At 52.9% G+C, this 16,060-nt stretch overlaps 1 protein-coding gene across 4 annotated transcripts in view; it reads right to left on the bottom strand.

The window, feature by feature from the left end:
• The window catches only part of LIMS2 (LIM zinc finger domain containing 2), a 36,413-nt gene extending 22,293 nt beyond the window's left edge, over positions 1-14,120 (bottom strand). Inside the window, exon 1 of one of the 4 annotated variants that reach the window (XM_007964604.3) lies at positions 13,944-14,120. Coding sequence is in view for 3 of the 4 variants with exons in the window: in XM_007964603.3 (XP_007962794.2) it covers positions 13,546-13,602 (57 nt within the window). In the remaining variant the exon portion in view is untranslated. Of the gene's footprint in view, positions 1-13,545; positions 13,618-13,943 lie in introns of those variants that run through there. The other 3 variants (XM_007964601.3, XM_007964606.3, XM_007964603.3) reach the window with 3 other exon arrangements.
• Between the last annotated feature and the right edge of the window lie 1,940 nt (positions 14,121-16,060).

The following is a 16,060-nucleotide window of genomic DNA, read 5'->3' as shown; positions in this document are numbered from 1 at the left end:
GTGGGGGGTGGGGGTCGCCACCTCCCTCCTATGCCCAGGGGCTGCCCCAGGCCAAGTCACAGGCACCAGAGCCCCTAACAGTAGCTCTGTGAAAGGCTCCGGGGCTGCATCCCCAGGACATCCCACCGGGGAGCACAGGAACATTCTGATCCAAGGGCAAAGACGAACAGACAGAAGCATGCAGAGACAATGGAGATTCAGCACCGTGAGAGTACACGTTTGCTGACTCCTGCAGGGGAGGAAGAGGCCTGCACCCACGTGCCCAGCTTTACACCTGATAGCCCCAGCCACCGGCCTGGAACCTCAAGAAAGGTGCTGGCTTCTCCAGGCCTCATTTCCTCTTCTATAAAGAGGTGCACGAGGGAAACAGTAGCCACCTCGAGGAGCCAAAGTGAAGAATGAATGACGCCCACGTGTCCAGCACAGAGCACCAGGCCAGGCGGGCAAAGCGCTGGATAAAAAGAACTGTTGTTTTCCAGCAACTCTGGGAGCCTTCCAGAGTCCCTCTGCATGGCTCAGCCCAGGGGAAGGCCTGCAGGCTGTCTGCAGTCCCTGCGGGAGGGCAAAGGGTCAGAGTTGTGGACATTCCATGTCCTCCTTTGCACATTCCTTCAGGATAGGGAACACAGTCTGCCCAGTTATCCCCCAGGAGACACCACTACCCGCCCCCAGCTGGACTACATAGAACATACTGCCCAGGGCATGCCCAACATGGAAGCCAAACCCCAGATCTGGGGTAGAGCACACCATCTCGTGCCCTTCCCCAGCACCCCAGAATGCTCTTAGTCTTGACAGCTGACACAAGCCAATTTGTTTCAAGATGTCCCTGAGTCTGGGGTGGGATCAGAGGAGCCTGCTCTGTTCAGGCCTTCGTAAGGGGAGGAGGCTGGTTCCAGATAAGGAGATCGAAGCACAGAGAGGGTTAGTAACGAGCTGAGGGTCACACAGGATTAGACTCATGCTCCCCCCATCTCCTCCTGGCATCCCCCATTCCAGATTCTGTTTCTTCAGCAACCCCAGACTTTCTTCCATCCCAGCCTCCCCGATATCTGAGTCTAGGAAGAGAGTGTAAGGATCTGGGAAGAGTCAGGGGCCAGCCACAAGGGGTCTGGTCACACCCAAGACGAGCCAGTGTTGCTGAGGCCACGTCAGCCTGAGCAGCAGTCAGGCCAGGGGTGTGTCCTCTATAACCAGGCACACCAGGCTGCAACCCAGGCCCGGACAACCCCTGCCTGTGTGACCTGCAGCAGAGGACTCTGAACCTCAACTTCCTCATCTATAAAATTGGCCAGGAATAGCTACCTCCAGGGAGGGAGTAAGTGAGGGGAGTCCTGCAAGTGCAGCCCATGCTTTCGTGTTTCATCCAACAAGTCTTCACTGAGCCCCCGCACTGATAGGCACCATTCCAGGTGCAGAGGGCTTCGGGGAGGGACCCCACTGCAGCACAGCCCAGGGAGCACCTTCAGTCCCTCAGCACTGCCTGGGCCTCCTCCCTGCCCCGCCTCCACGAAGCCAGCCAGAGGCCAGTGTCAGGGGTCACCTGGCTACATGAGGTCAACAAAAATGTACACAAAGCCATGGGGACGCTAAAAATGAACATCCTGCCTTGGGCTGCTATACACAGGATGCATTGACACCATCGGAAACAGACTCCAAATCAGTATGAAACCTGTCTGAAATTAAAGCTTTTTCTGAAGCCCTTGCCATACCTCTTTGCTCTAGTGGCTTTGCTTTCAAGTAGGTACGCCTGAAACGTCACACTGACAACAGAGAACTAACAGAGGACGTGAACCAGAAGTTCAAAGAGAAACAGTGTGAATAGTCACATGTGTGTGCATGCTCAGGGCTGTCATCATCGTGCCTGTCCTGCCTGCATCTCAGCTGTGGTGTCAGTACCGTGAAAATCACTCTCCAGACCAGCCTTGGGGCCATCAGTGCCCTGGCCACCCACAGCCTGGTACCACAGTGATGCCACACGCATCCAGGGCTGTCCAGAGGCTGGCCAGTGAGGATGCCTGCTCCAGCTCTGCCACACGCAGGTGTCTGCGGGTCCCCACCTGAACAGCAGGCTGCACCAGACCTGCCGCGCCAGCACAGGCGGGAGCCCAGGGTGCAGCAGGGACTCCACAGATGGCCGTGCTGCTGGCCTGCAGTTCCTGCCCTCCATTTGGTGCCCTCCTTCCTCCTCTATTCTCAGCAGAAGATATCTTCGATGGCTCAGTCCTCTAACTGCCCCTCTGGGAGCCTTCCGTGACCACATAGGAGGAGCTCAGAGCGGGCTGTGCTTGCCCTGGGTGGCCCTGGCTTTCCTCTGCTCCTGGGTCCTCCAGGCCCTCCCCTATGTCTGTTACTTATGCTCCTGGCTCCCTTTCTGGCCCCCCAGCCCTTCTGCCCAGCCTTGGCCTCCTCCCCAGGGTCCCCATCTGTCACTTTGATCAAGGATCCCAAGCTCACAGCCCTATTGCTCTCTCTCCCCCACTGGCCCCTGGGCCCTGCAAAGGCAACATGGCTAGGAGCTCCTCCTCGTGCCCCTGACCCCAAGAGTGAGGGGAGGTGGCTCCACCACCATCCCCGTGCCCCTCCCAACCTCGCCATCCAGAACCAACTCATCCTCTGAGATGCCCTGAGGACCATCCTCAACTCCACTACCGCCTCCTCCCAGCCCAAAAGGAGCCTGTCTACACTGGCAGTCCTCCATGGAATGAAGCAGGGCAGGCTTTGGAGTCAGTCTAACCTGGGTTCAAATCACAGTGCCATGTTTGGGGTGGGTGAGTCCAGCAGGTGCCCACTCTGCTCAGAGCCTGTCTCCTCATTTACAAAGTGCAGCATCATCACCCCAGTCTGAAAGCAGTGCTGGGGGCTGCACAGGCTCCCTGCCCTCTAACACAGGTCCCTGGGCACACCCTGCCAAGAGAGCTGATCACAGGTGACATCCAACCCAGTTAGATAAAGTCGCACGCGCCCACCCTGTCGCCAGCCCAGGGCCCATCCGACGCCCGGGGAGAGAGCCCACGGTGTCGGAGGGCCCGGCCGGGTTTCCGAGGGAAGGCCTGCCCAGCCGCGGCAGCTTTCCGGCCATTGTCCCCGCCACCTGCCCCGCCCCTGGCCACCTACCCCGCTGCGGGCGTCGGGCTCTGCCGGTGCTGGCGCCGCCGGTACAGCCCCGAGGCGGCCAGCGCACCCAGCCGGGCCGCCATGGCGCAGGGCAGCCGCCTCGAGGACGCGGGCGCGGGCAGCCTGGTGCAGGGGCCGAGGGACCACCTCGGAGGGGCGGTGTGGCCGCCTCGGGCCAGACACCGCGACGGGACGGGCGTGTGGGCGCCTCCCCCGCGCTGGTCGCCAGCTCACGTTACGCGCTGGGATCTCCAAAGGGCAGTGGAGTCAACTCCAAATAGAAAGGATATTGTTTGAGCCGTGCGGGCAGCTCCTAAAGCTGAGGCTGGCAGGGTTGGGTCCCGCTGGGAGGGACTGGTCTGGGAAGGCCCCAGACAGCACTGAGGTGAGGTCCGCAGTGGCGGCAGGACACCCAGGAGGTCTCCAGCTGCCACCTGCCAGGAGGAAAGCCTGTGCCCGTGGACACACTGAGGAGGGTAGAGTCAGCGGAGGAGGACGGGGAGGACCTGGCGCCTTTAGGATCCCTGCCAACGGGTAAGAAACCGAGGACCGGAGCCGCACAGGCCCACACTCTGCTTTGCTCGCTTCTCTGAGAGCCTCTGCCACAAACATCACCCTGGAGCACCCAGACCAGGGCAGAGCCGATCATCTGGATCTGGCCAGCAAATGGTCAGGCACCCCAAAAGAGGCTTAGAGAAAAGGCAATCCTCCAGCTTCCAGGGGAACAGATGCAGACGGACCTGATGGAAACCACCAGGAAAGCACCATGCCCCCCGCATTTTTACCCAGAGAGACTGGCAAAGTTCCTTGTGACTCATAAGCACCCACGGTCGGCATCCAAACTGTGGCCAAGGTGACCCTGGTCAGCAATACAATAAAGATCCGGAGCACTCGTGGAAATCTTTAACATTGACTCTGTTTCCCTGAAAGGCTTTTCTAGAAAGGTCAGAAAGCTTGAGCCTTCTGCCTTCCGAAAGCAAGAGCTGGCAGCCATCACTAAAGACAGCAGGGCACTGATCCTCCCAAACTAGGGTGGGAGAAAGCCTTGGAGGGGCTCACTGGCACTCAGATACCAGGCCTACACGCCACCGAGGAACACACTCACCCAGCAAGTCCCAACAGGAGGAGGCACTCATTAAGCACCCTGGCAGTCAAGTGATGACAAGCATTGGGTACAATATAACTTGTAAATGCAGCCCAATTCCAAAGTTGCCCAACACTGATCAATTCAACAAATAGATTTTAAAGGTGGCCCCAGGAGCTAAAGGGCATGGAGAAGCTGAGCCCAGAGGAGCCAAAATGAATAAGGAATACCGCTGACTCTCTGATGTAGGTAGCTGAATGCTTAAGAAAACTTATGCAGAAAATGTTCTTACAGCAGCTACAAGTCAATGTGATAGGGCCTAGGCTCCTCTCACCACTCCCGACTCAGCCCATCCGTGTGGAAATCCTCAACACTAGAATCCAGGACTCTCATGCAAACCCACAGTTTTCTGTAAGGAGGAAACATTTATTTAGGGCTCCAAGGGTCACATATAATGCTGGAAGGGAGGCTACAGCTACAAGTGTTTTGTACAACATAATTTGTCAATGAAGTTCAAGCAGAAGTTTACCAAGTACTAATCAATTCAACAAATATTTACTATAAAAGTGGACATGGAAGGCTAGAAATTGAGAGAGGCTTAGAGTCTGATTGAGCCCAAATCCTAAATCTCTGTACAACCTTACCACCCATTCTGCAGCCTGTCCTGCTGCAGGGATGGGATTGGGGGCCACAGATACTGCAAACTGAATCTAGAACTCTATACAAAGTATTATACACCGTGACCAAATGGGATTTGGGTCAGTGCTCCGGCTCTAGACATTTGCAAACACACCGAGAGTGATGTCAGCAAAAAGTGGTGGAGTAAGGACCTCCAGAAGTTCATCCCTCCATAAAAGCAATGAAAAATCCAGCAAAAATTATAAGAATCTACTCTTTCAGAACTCTGCAAATCCACCAAAGTAACCTAGGAACGTTTTCAGTAACCCTAGGAACGTTTGGTCAAGAAAAACAGATGAATCTTGGTAAAACAAACAAACAAAACACAACAACAACAGTGAGGTTTGTGTTGTTTTAACTTATCCTAGTCCCTTATTCCTGCTCCCTAACTCCATGCCTGCCTTGAAAAACAATAATAGCCTGTGTTCCCAGTAAGGAAGTAACAGAATGGAATATTATAAACAACTGTATGCCAATAAATGAAATAATCTATCTGAAATGGAGAAATTCCTAGAAGGACACTACCAAAACAGACTCAAAAAGAAATAGAAAATCCAAATGTATCAGTCTATTTTCATACTGCTATTAAGAACTGCATGAGACTCAGTAAATTATAAAGGAAAGAGGTTTAATCAACTCACAGTTTAACAGGGCTGGGGAGGACTCAGGAAACTTACAGTCAGGGCAGAAGGCAAAGGGGAATCAAGACATCTTCTTCACAAGGTGGCAGGAAGAAATACGAAGCGAAGGCAGATGAGCCCCTTATAAAACCAGCAGTTCTTGTGAGAACTCACTCACTATCATGAGAACAGCGTGAGGGGAAACGCCCCCATGATTCAATTATCCCCACCTGGTCTCTCCCTTGACACGTGAGGATTATAGCGATTACAATTCAAGATGAGATTTGGGTGGGAACACGAAGCCTAACCAAATCACCAAATAAGGCCAATAACATGTAAAGAGACAGAGAGTAACCAAAAAACTTCCCACAGAGTAAAGCCAGAGCTACATGGCTTCACTGGTGAATTATATCAAAGGTTTAACTAGAATTAACACCAAACCTTCAAACAAACAAACACACACAAAACACCAGTGTGGTGGCACACGCCTATAATCCCAGCTACTCAGGAGGCTGAGGCAGGCAGGAGAATCACTTGAACCCAGAAGGCGGAGGTTGCAGTGAGCTGAGATCACGCCACTGCACTCCAGCCTGGGTGACAGAGTGAGATCTTGTCTCAAAAAGAGAGAGAGAGAAAAAAAAAATACACCAAACCTTCACAAAATCTTTCCAAAAAAAGAAAGACTAGGAGGGAACACTTCACAACTCATTCTGTAAGTATTACCTTGATATCAAAATAAAACACAAAGGTCACATAGATGCAAATGTCCTTGATAAAATACAATAAACTAAATCTAACACTCTATATATAAAGTATTATACAATATGACCAAATGGGATTTATCCCAAGAATATAGGGTTTGTTTCACATCCAAAATTCAATGTAACATACTATATCAATAGAATAAAGGGAGGACACTCTATGACCATCTCAATAGATGCAGAAAACACATTTGGCAAAATCTAACACCCTTTCATAATAAAAGCACCCAACAAACTAGGAATAGAAGGGAACTTCTTCAATTTGATAAGCAACATCTACCAAAAACCCATAGCTAACATTGTACCTAGTGTTGAGAAAATGAATGCTTTCCTCCTAAGGTCAGGGGGATTTCCAGTCTTGCCATTTGTTTTCAGCATGGCACTGGAGATTCTATCAAGGACAGTTAGACAAGAAAAAGAAATAAAAGACATCTAGTTTGAGAAGGAAGAGTAAAACTATTTTTATTTGCATATTACATACTCATATATAGAAAACCCTGAAGAATCCCCCCTCAAAAAAAGAAACCCTATTTACAGCTAAGAAATGAGTTCAATAAGTCTGCAAGGTATAAGATCATTATACAAGAATCACTAGCAATGAGAAATCTGAATATGAAATAAAACAACCCCATCTGGGACAGCATCAAAACGAGTAAAATACTTAGGAGTAAGTTTAACAAAATAAGTGCAATACTTCTTATTCACTGAAAAGTATAAAACATTATTGAAAGAAATTAAAGAAGACCTAAATAAAGATAAAGATATCCCATATTCATGGATTGGAAAACAATATTGTTAAGATGGCAATACAACACTACATCAAATTGACCTATAGATTCAATGCAATCTCCATTAAAATTCCTGCCTTTTTAAAATAAATAGACAAGGCATTCCTAAAATTTACAAGAAAATGCAGGTGATACAGAATAATCAAAAAAACTTTAAAAAAAAAAAAAAAAAGGCCAGGTGCAGTGGCTTACACCTGCAATCCTAGCATTTTGGGAGGCCAAGGTGGGTGGATCACTTGAGGTCAGTAGTTCAAGACTATCCTGGCCAACATGGCAAAACCCCATTTCTACTAAAAATACAAAAATTAGCCAGGCGTGATGGCACACACTTGTAGTCCCACCTACTCGGAAGGCTGAGGCAGGAGAATCGCTTGAACCCAGGAGGCAGAGGTTGCGGTGAGCTGAGATCAGGCCACTGCATTCCACCCTGGGTGACAGACTGAGACTCCATCACAAAACAACAACAACAACAACAACAAAGAAGACTCATGCTTTCCATTTCAAAACTTACTTAAAAATTATAATTTACTTACTAAAAATTACAAGTGTGGCACTGGTGTAAGGATAGACATATACACCCATAGAACAGAACCAAGAGCCCAGAAATAGGCTGGGTACAGTGGTTTATGCCTATATTCCCAGTACTTTGGAAGGCTGAGGCAGGCAGAGCCCAGGAGTTCAAGACCAGCCTGGGCAACATGGCAAAATCTCATCTCTACAAAAAATACAGAAAGTAGCCAGGTGTGGTGGTGTGTACCTGTGGTTCCAGCTACTCAGGAGGCTCAGGTAGGAAGATCACCTGAGCCCAGGGAGGTTGACACTGCAGTGTACCAAGATCTTGCCACTGCACTCCAGCCTGGGTGAAAGAGTGAAACCCTGTCTCAAAAGAGAGTCCAAAAATAATCCCATATGTTTGTGGTCAACTGAATTTTGACAAGAGTGCCAAGACCATTCAATGGGTGAAAGAGTAGTCTTATCAACAAATGATGATAGGACAACTGGATAGCTACATGCAAAAGATTTAGTTTAAACCCTTACTTCATGCCATATATATATTAAAAAAATTGACTCACAATAGATCAAAAACCTAAATGTTAGAGCTAAAAGTATAAAACTCCTAGAAGAAAAGAGATGTTTTCATTTCATGAGCTAGAATTAGGCAATAGTTTCCCAAACATGACAACAAAAACTCAAGCAACTAAAGAATAAGGAAATAAATTGGATTTCATTAAAATTTAATACTTGTGTGTCTCAAATGACATAATCAAGAAAGTGAAAAGATGATCCACAGAAAAGGAAAAAATATTTGCAAATCGGCTGGGCACGGTGTCTCACACCTGTAATCCCAGCACTTTGGGAGGCAGAGGCGGGAGGATCACCTGAGGTCAGGAGTTCAAGACCAGCCTGGCCAAAATGGTGAAACCCCCTCTACTAAAAATACTAAAAAAAAAAAAAAAAAAAAAAAAAGGCCGGGCATGGTGGCACATGCCTGTAGTCCCAGCTACTGGGGAGGCTGAGGCAGAAGAATCGCTTGAACCTGGGAGGCGGAGGTTGTAGTGAGCTGAGATTACACCACTGCACTCCAGCCTGGGTGACAGAGCGAGATTCCATCTGAAAAAAATTACAAATCAGATGTCTGAGAAGTGTCTAGTATCCAAATAAATAAGGAACTCTTATAATTCAACAATAAAAAGACAACCCAATTTAAAGATGGGCGAAGAGTTTGAATGGACATTTCTCCCAAGAGGATTTACAAGTGGCCAACAGACACATGAAAAGATGCTCAACGTTATCAGTCATTAGAGAAGTGGAAATCAAAACCACAATATGACACCTCTTCACACCCACTAAACCAGACAACAATGACAAGCATCAGCAAGGATGTCGGGAAATTGGAACCTTCATACATTCCTGGTGTAAAATTTAATAAATGTAAAATTGTTCAATTATTTGGAAAACAGCTTGGCAATTCCTCAAAAAGTATAATGTAAGAGTTACCATATGCCCAGCAAGTCCAGTCCTGGGTATATATTCAAGGAGAAAATGTATGTTCACACAAAAACTTGTATAGGAATGTTCATAGCAGTGTTATTCACGGTAGCCAAAAAGTGGAAACAATTCAAACGTCCACCACGGGTGAATGGAGAAACAAACTGCGGCACAATGGAATATTATTTACCCAGAAAAAGGAATGAAGTACTGATTCATGCTACGATATATGGATGAACCTTGGAAATATGTTCTTAATAAATGAAAGAAGTCAGGCACAAAAGGCCATATAATATATGGTTCCATTTATGTGAAATGTCCAGAACAGGCAAATCTGTAGAGACAGAAGGCAGGTTACTGGTGGCCAGGGCTGGGAGGAGGGGGAGATGGGGATTGTCTGCAAATCAGTACAAGGTTTCTTTTAGGGATGATTAAAATGTTCTGGAATTAATGGTGATGGTTGCACAACCTTGTGAATGTACTAAAAACCACTGAATTGTACAACTAAAATGGTGAATTTAATAATATGTGAACTATGTCTCCAATTTTAAAAAACACATGAGTAATGAAGAATGCAACTACATGGTTTCCTAGAGGCTGGAACTGAGGCCCCAAGCTGTGAGGCAGGGCTGCCTCCCCAAGGCCCTGGGGCACGTGCCCTCAGCCCAGTGGGCAGAGGCACCACAAACAGGCTGTCCTCCAGAGCCTGCTCCCCCACCAGACTCCTCACCGGGAGGCTGAAAACAACTCCACGAGTTTCCCGTGTATTCCTCCAAGGACATGGGTGAGGACACAGTAGGTTTTACGTTCATATGTGTATTCAGTCACCTCATCTCAGCAAGACATATGCATTCACCCACAGAAGTATCTCATTAGGGTGGTTTCCTGCTAAGTCATCTAAGTAAATATTCACCTTCAGAAATGTACATGCTATACCTAAACAGAACAAGGAGGACAGTGACAGTGCTTCCCTTCCCCACCTGGAAATGAAGACCTAAGGGATGGTTAAGCCTGCATGCAGGCTGGGCACAGTGGCTTACGCCTGTAATCACAGCACTTTGGGAGGCCGAGGCAGGTGGATCACAAGGTCAGAAGATCAAGACCACCCTGGCCAACACGGTAAAAACCTGTTTTTTTGGTAGAGACCACAGTAAAAACCCTGTCTCTACTAAAAATACACAAAAAAATTAGCCGGTCGTGGTGGTAGGCACCTGTAGTCCCAGCTACTCGGGAGGCTAAGGCAGGAGAATTGCTTGAATCTGGGAGGCAGAGGTTGCAGTGAGCTGAGATCGCACTACTGCACTCCAGCCTGGGTGACAGAGCAAGACTCCATCTCAAAACAAGAGAAAGAAAGCCTGCATGTGGCACAGCACAGATAGGGACACAGAGAAGAAGGATGGCCCACTGTGGGTGGGAAACCCAGGCTCCTCTCCACAGTGGCTGCCTGGGCGGTCCCTTGCCAGCTCACAAGTGCTGACTGCTAACTATTCAGGAATTCTGTAAAGCGTGAATGCCAATTCAAGCGTTGGCGGTTTGACATGAACCCAGGTGGGGGTATTCACGCCACGGGACTGGACACCCTGCAGATCAGTCCCCCCATCCCTATTATGCCACTGGCCAGCGAGAAGGGGCCAGTCAGCACCAGAAGTAGAAGAAAAGGGAAGGAGGTGAGGGGCCATGGCAGTGCCCCCCTGGCCCAGTCTGGGGCTCAGGGTTCAGTGGTGCCACATCACAAGCCACATCAATTGTTACCCACTTCATACTTTGCTTAAACCCTGATGCCACTGCAGCCCCCTGTGCTGTGCTGAGGGCTCTGGCTGCACTCAGCTGCCCCACAGCTGACTCCTTCTGCCTAGGGGACCACTGGGCATGCTCCAGCCGCAGGAGGGGCAGGATTGGTGGATATGAGGGCAGGGATCTAACAGCCTGCTGTGCGCTGTACTAAGCATGGACTCAGCACACAATCTGGCATACGACAGCCTCACACATAACACACATGACGGTCACATGGTGGGTGGACTCCACTTTATGCAGCCAAGCCACTGAGCTCACACGGCCATGGGTGTCAACATCCCAGGCTCCATTTCCAGGAATGCCAGGGACAGCTGAGTCCCTGGTAGGCCTTCCCCATGTCCACCTCCCTGCAGAACAATGGTGATGCCAGAGGTCCCTTCAGCTGTGATAGTCAAAGATCTCATGGTTGTAAGTTCCAAAGCCCCTGGGTTGCTGCTGAGGCCGAGCCCCCTCTCTTCCCACGGCATGCCACCCACGCTCCGGGCTGCCTTCACTCCCCGCCCAGCTTGGCTTGTTCCTGGGCTTCAGCCCCTCCATGCGCAGGTGCCTCCCACGGCTCCCCCTCAGACTTGCCACAGCTCTTCAAGCACTCCACAACCACACCAAGCATGCCAGCCTCCCGCACCTGCCATCACGGGGGGCATCCTCCCAAGCCCCACCCTCTGTGCCCACCTCACAGCCAGTCGGTTGGGTCCTGTCCACTCCACCTCCCAGAACCCTGAATCAGCCTCCTCTCCTCCACCCCGCCTCAGCCACCCAGGAGAGGCCTCCCTAGTGTCTGCCCTCTGTCTCTTTCCCCATCTCCTTCCCAGCAGCCTTTCTCCACACAGCACCCACGGGTTCATCTGCAGAGAGCATGGCCACGCAGGCCACTCCAGGTCCCTTTGGCGGCTCCCCACCGCCCTCCCTCTGCTCTTGCCTGGTGAGGTCCTGGGGAGAGCCGGCGGGGAGAAACCCTGAAGGTATGCGAGCAGAGAGGGTGTTTCCCAAAAGCAGCCTGACTCTGGGCAGCCTGGGGGATCCTGAGAGAACCAGGATCCAGGCACGAGGAGCTGCCTGGGATCACATGGGGACAGTGGACATGGGGAAGGGCACCCAGCATGAAACGGTGGAAATGAAACTCCACTGCTTCTGAGACAGGAAAACTCTTGCCCACTCCGAAGGCCGGGTTGGATGTCCATTCCTCACAGTCTGGCCCAGCCAAATCCCTGTGTATGGAGGGCAGGGAAGCCGGTGGGGCACCAGCACGGCGGGCAGCAGGGCCACCTTTGAAGGAGCAGGTGCATTGCACTCAGATCGCCCACAGCTGTATCAAACAAACACTCCAGGAGAAAGCCACCCAAACTGCATAAAGGGAGGCTCTCGGGAGTGGAACTGTTGCCGTTTCCTTCTCTTTATGTTTCTGTTGTCTTTTATGTTTCTAGGTTTCTCCTTATTCTCTAAGACAAGCAGTATTGCCTGGACGAGGAACGCCCTACACAGTGTCCACCAAAGGCTGACTGTCATCCCAGTGTCATTTGAGGATAAGAGTTTCTCGGGCCCTTGGAGCCCACAGCAGTAAGGGCAGGCTGCCCCCCTCGCCACCACCTGCCTTCCCAGTGGTTCCGGCTGGGCTCACCTGACCACCTCCGTCTCCAGGGAAAGGCCCAAGGGACTCAGGGGCAAGAGGCCCCTTGCCAGGGAGCAGTGGCACCTCAGGGCCTCCCATTCCTGCCCCACTCCCTTCATGGCTCTGTCCACCTCGCCATCCCTCCTGTGCCTGAAGGAACCGCCTCTCACCCACCTCCACCTCAGGGCGGCTGCTGCGCTGCTCCTGACCCTGTTCCTGTCTCTCCCCACTTTCTTTTCCTAGAAAATGGAGGGTGAGAACCCGGCAACTGGCAGGGACAGGCTGAGGAAAATGGGAGGCAGCCCCGCCGAACCCTGGGGGGTGACCACAGGCAGCCAGAGGGCCTGCAGATGCCACTCTCCTGGGGAAGGGTCCCTCCATCTCACTGCAGAGGGGCCTGGGCCAAGTCTTAGGGGTGACTCCAAGCCAGGGGAGCTGACTGGGAAGAGAGGCTTGGGGAGAAGACAGGGAAGTGCGTCTGGAGGGCAGGACTTACAAAGTGACAAGTTACAGGCTATTTTTGGTTCCTGGGGCTGCCCTGAGACCCCAGGCCACAGCCTTAATGGCAATCACAGGCAGCTCCCCTGTGGGCCTGGGATTTGGGACCACAACCCTGGACACTGCCCTGCCCTCTCCAAGCCCCTTTTCCCAGCAAAGCCACAGGTCACTCTTAGGGCTGGAGCTCCCGCAGAGCCCCAGGTCATGGGATCCTGAAGAAGAGAATCCCCCTGCCAGGACTTGGCTAGGGGGGTCCAGGGCCTCAGGGACAGCCCCTCCCACCCAGCCCTGAGTCATGCACTTGTACCCAGCTAAGTTCCAGAAAGGGCTGCAGGGACAAACACTGGCCGGACACTGGTGGACCTGTGGCCTCCTGAGTGGCCCAGCTTCTGTGGCCTCTGATGACCTCATCTGTGAAATGGCAACCAGGGGCCTGAGAGCAGAGGGTGAGCCAGGCCCAGGAGAGTGCCCTGTTCCCTGCCAACCCCTGCACAGCTGGTGCTTGGGCACAGCTCTGGCCAAGTCCCCACGTACCCTTCATCATTTTAAACATTTTGACCACCCCAGGTTTACAGAGGAGGAAACGGAAGGCTCCAGAGATGTCACTCACCGGGGATCGGGGATCGCACAGCGGGGATCGGGGAAGTCGGGGGCGGCACACAGCCATTGAACCCTTTGCCCGTGGTAGGTGTCTGACCTTGGACAAGACCCCCTCCCGCAGCCCTGGGCGTCGGTTGTGAGCAGACGGCCGTCCCATCTTGCAGGGGTGGCGGGCGGGTGGGCAGGAGCTCCACCTTCCGCGGCGGGCGCTCGCCCAGAGGAAGGGGCGCGGGGGCTGGGGGACCCCGGCCCCGACGGGCGCTGCCGCCCCGGGAGCTGCGAGAATCCGGTGCTCCAGGGCGGAGCGGGGACCGTGGCGCCGCGGGCTGTAGGAGGGCGAGCCGGGCCTCGGCTAGGGGTCCCTCAGTCCCGCCTCCCCGGCCCGGGGACGTGGGTGGGGGCCGTTACCTTCCCGTCATGGTGGCAGCGACGCCGAGCCCGGGGTAGCCGCGGGTCTCCCTCTGCCGCCAGCCGAGCACCCGCCCGCCAGCCCGGGCCGCGGAGCAGGGAGACGCCCAAAAAAGGCCAAAGCCGCTCAGCCCGCGAGAGGGGTAGGCGGGGGTGGCAGGGTGGGGCCCGCGGGGCGGGGTGGGGTGGGGAGGTCAAGACTGAGGGTGGGGGGTGTTGGGGAGGTGAGGGTGGGAGGTTGAGGGCGTCTAGGTGGGGGTGGGGGTGGCAGGTGGGGGTGGCGGTGGGTGGGGTTGGAGGGGTGGGGGTTAGAGGTGGGGGTGGCGGTGGGTGGGGGGTTAGAGGTGGGGGTGGCGGTGGGTGGGGGGTTAGGGGTGGGGGTGGCGGTGGGTGGGGTTGGAGGGGTGGGGGTTAGGGGTGGGGGTGGCGGTGGGTGGGGTTGGAGGGGTGGGGGGTAGAGGTGGGGGTGGCGGTGGGTGGGGTTGGAGGGGTGGGGGTTAGGGGTGGGAGTGGCGGTGGGTGGGGTTGGAGGGGTGGGGGGTAGAGGTGGGGGTGGCGGTGGGTGGGGTTGGAGGGGTGAGTGAGGGGGCTGAGAGTGGGAGTAAAAGTCGGAGTAAAGGTTGGGGGTGGGTCCCGCCACCCGCACGGCCCCAGCTCTAGGAACACCGAGCGCGGCCAGCGGCGGGCGCGGGTTCCTTCCCACCCGGGCTCTGCTCACCACCTCCCGGATTCCGGGCATAGTTTTCCTTTTAAAGGGAGTGCAGTTATAATAAACGCGAACAAGCACCCCCACCCCCACAGCCCCGCCGGGACGCCCCGCCCGGCGCCCCCTCTGCCGTCCCTGGGCAGTCCAGACCGCCAACGCCTGCAGGAGATGGTAGGCATGGGGCGATGCTGAGACCACCTCCCTCCCGGGCTTTCCAAGCCCCGAGTTCCCACGCGGATCTGGGCACTGGCTCCCTCCCGAGGCACCCGGGACCCCCGAGTCCACGCAGTCCCGCCCCAAGGGAAGCGTCCCTCTTCAGTCGCAAGCTTGCTTTCCCCGGGAAATTCCCATTTCATCCCCCGAGGCGGGCCATCGCCCTAACTTGGTGAAAGGTACTTCTTCAACGACAAAACCAAATGCCCAGCTCCCATGTTTCCGGGGAACCAGGCACCCTCTGTATAATGAAGCGCTGTTGACAAGCTACCATTAGAGGCGTGAAGAGGAAGAGGTGATATAAACTATTTAGGGAATCTCTTCGGAGGAAATTTTGAAACAAACAAAACAAAACAAAAAACCCTGGCCCTGCCTAAAGGCAGATATTTCTAGCTGGACAGTGGCGTGCAGCTCATCTTTGGAAGCTGCCCAGATGTCACACTGAGGGTTGGGAGCTGGGCGGCCTGATGTGTAAATGTGGTCTACTCCAGTCCTGGCAGCAGAGAAAGGTGATCTAGAAATGACGGTGTGAATTAGCAACCCACAAATAAACGGGTGCTGTTCAGAAAGATGAGTTGATGTATCCTGCAGTTCCAGCTGCAGAAATAAGCTGGGAAAAAAACACCTGTTCCTAAGTAGCTGGTATTGTGGAGTGCATTTGCAGCTGTTACTTTTTTTGTGGGGGGAGGGGGGACGGAGTTTGGCTCTTGTTGCCCAGGCTGGAGTGCGATGGCGCAATCTCGACTTAGGGCAACCTCCGCCTCCCATGTTCAAGCGATCCGCCTGCCTCAGCCTCCCAAGTAGCTGAGATTACAGGCGTACGCCACCATGTCCGGCTAATTTTGTATTTTTGATAGAGATGGGTTTCACCATGTTGGTCAGGCTGGTGGCAAACTCCTGGCCTCAGGTGATCCGACAGCCTCAAGTGATTACTTCTTGTTTCGAGTGTGTCTCAGCTGATTCTGCTTAACTGTAATTTGATGGTTGATTAAGCCTAAGTATGGATAATTTCTTGGCTCACCTGCCCATAAAGGGAGAAAGGCTTTCCACCATTACTGACACAGACGTATAGGCCTGCTGGGGCCGTGCACCAGAAAGCCGCTGCTGGACAGTTCATTGAATATCGGGGTCCTGTGGAAACCAAAGAGGATGAACAGTTGAAAGCATTACAACAGAGGCCCATGCTCTCCACAGAGGA

This window comes from Chlorocebus sabaeus, chromosome 10, assembly GCF_047675955.1.
Source record: "Chlorocebus sabaeus isolate Y175 chromosome 10, mChlSab1.0.hap1, whole genome shotgun sequence".
NCBI classification, from domain to species: Eukaryota; Metazoa; Chordata; class Mammalia; order Primates; family Cercopithecidae; genus Chlorocebus; species Chlorocebus sabaeus.
This window is presented reverse-complemented; position numbering and strand designations above follow the sequence as displayed.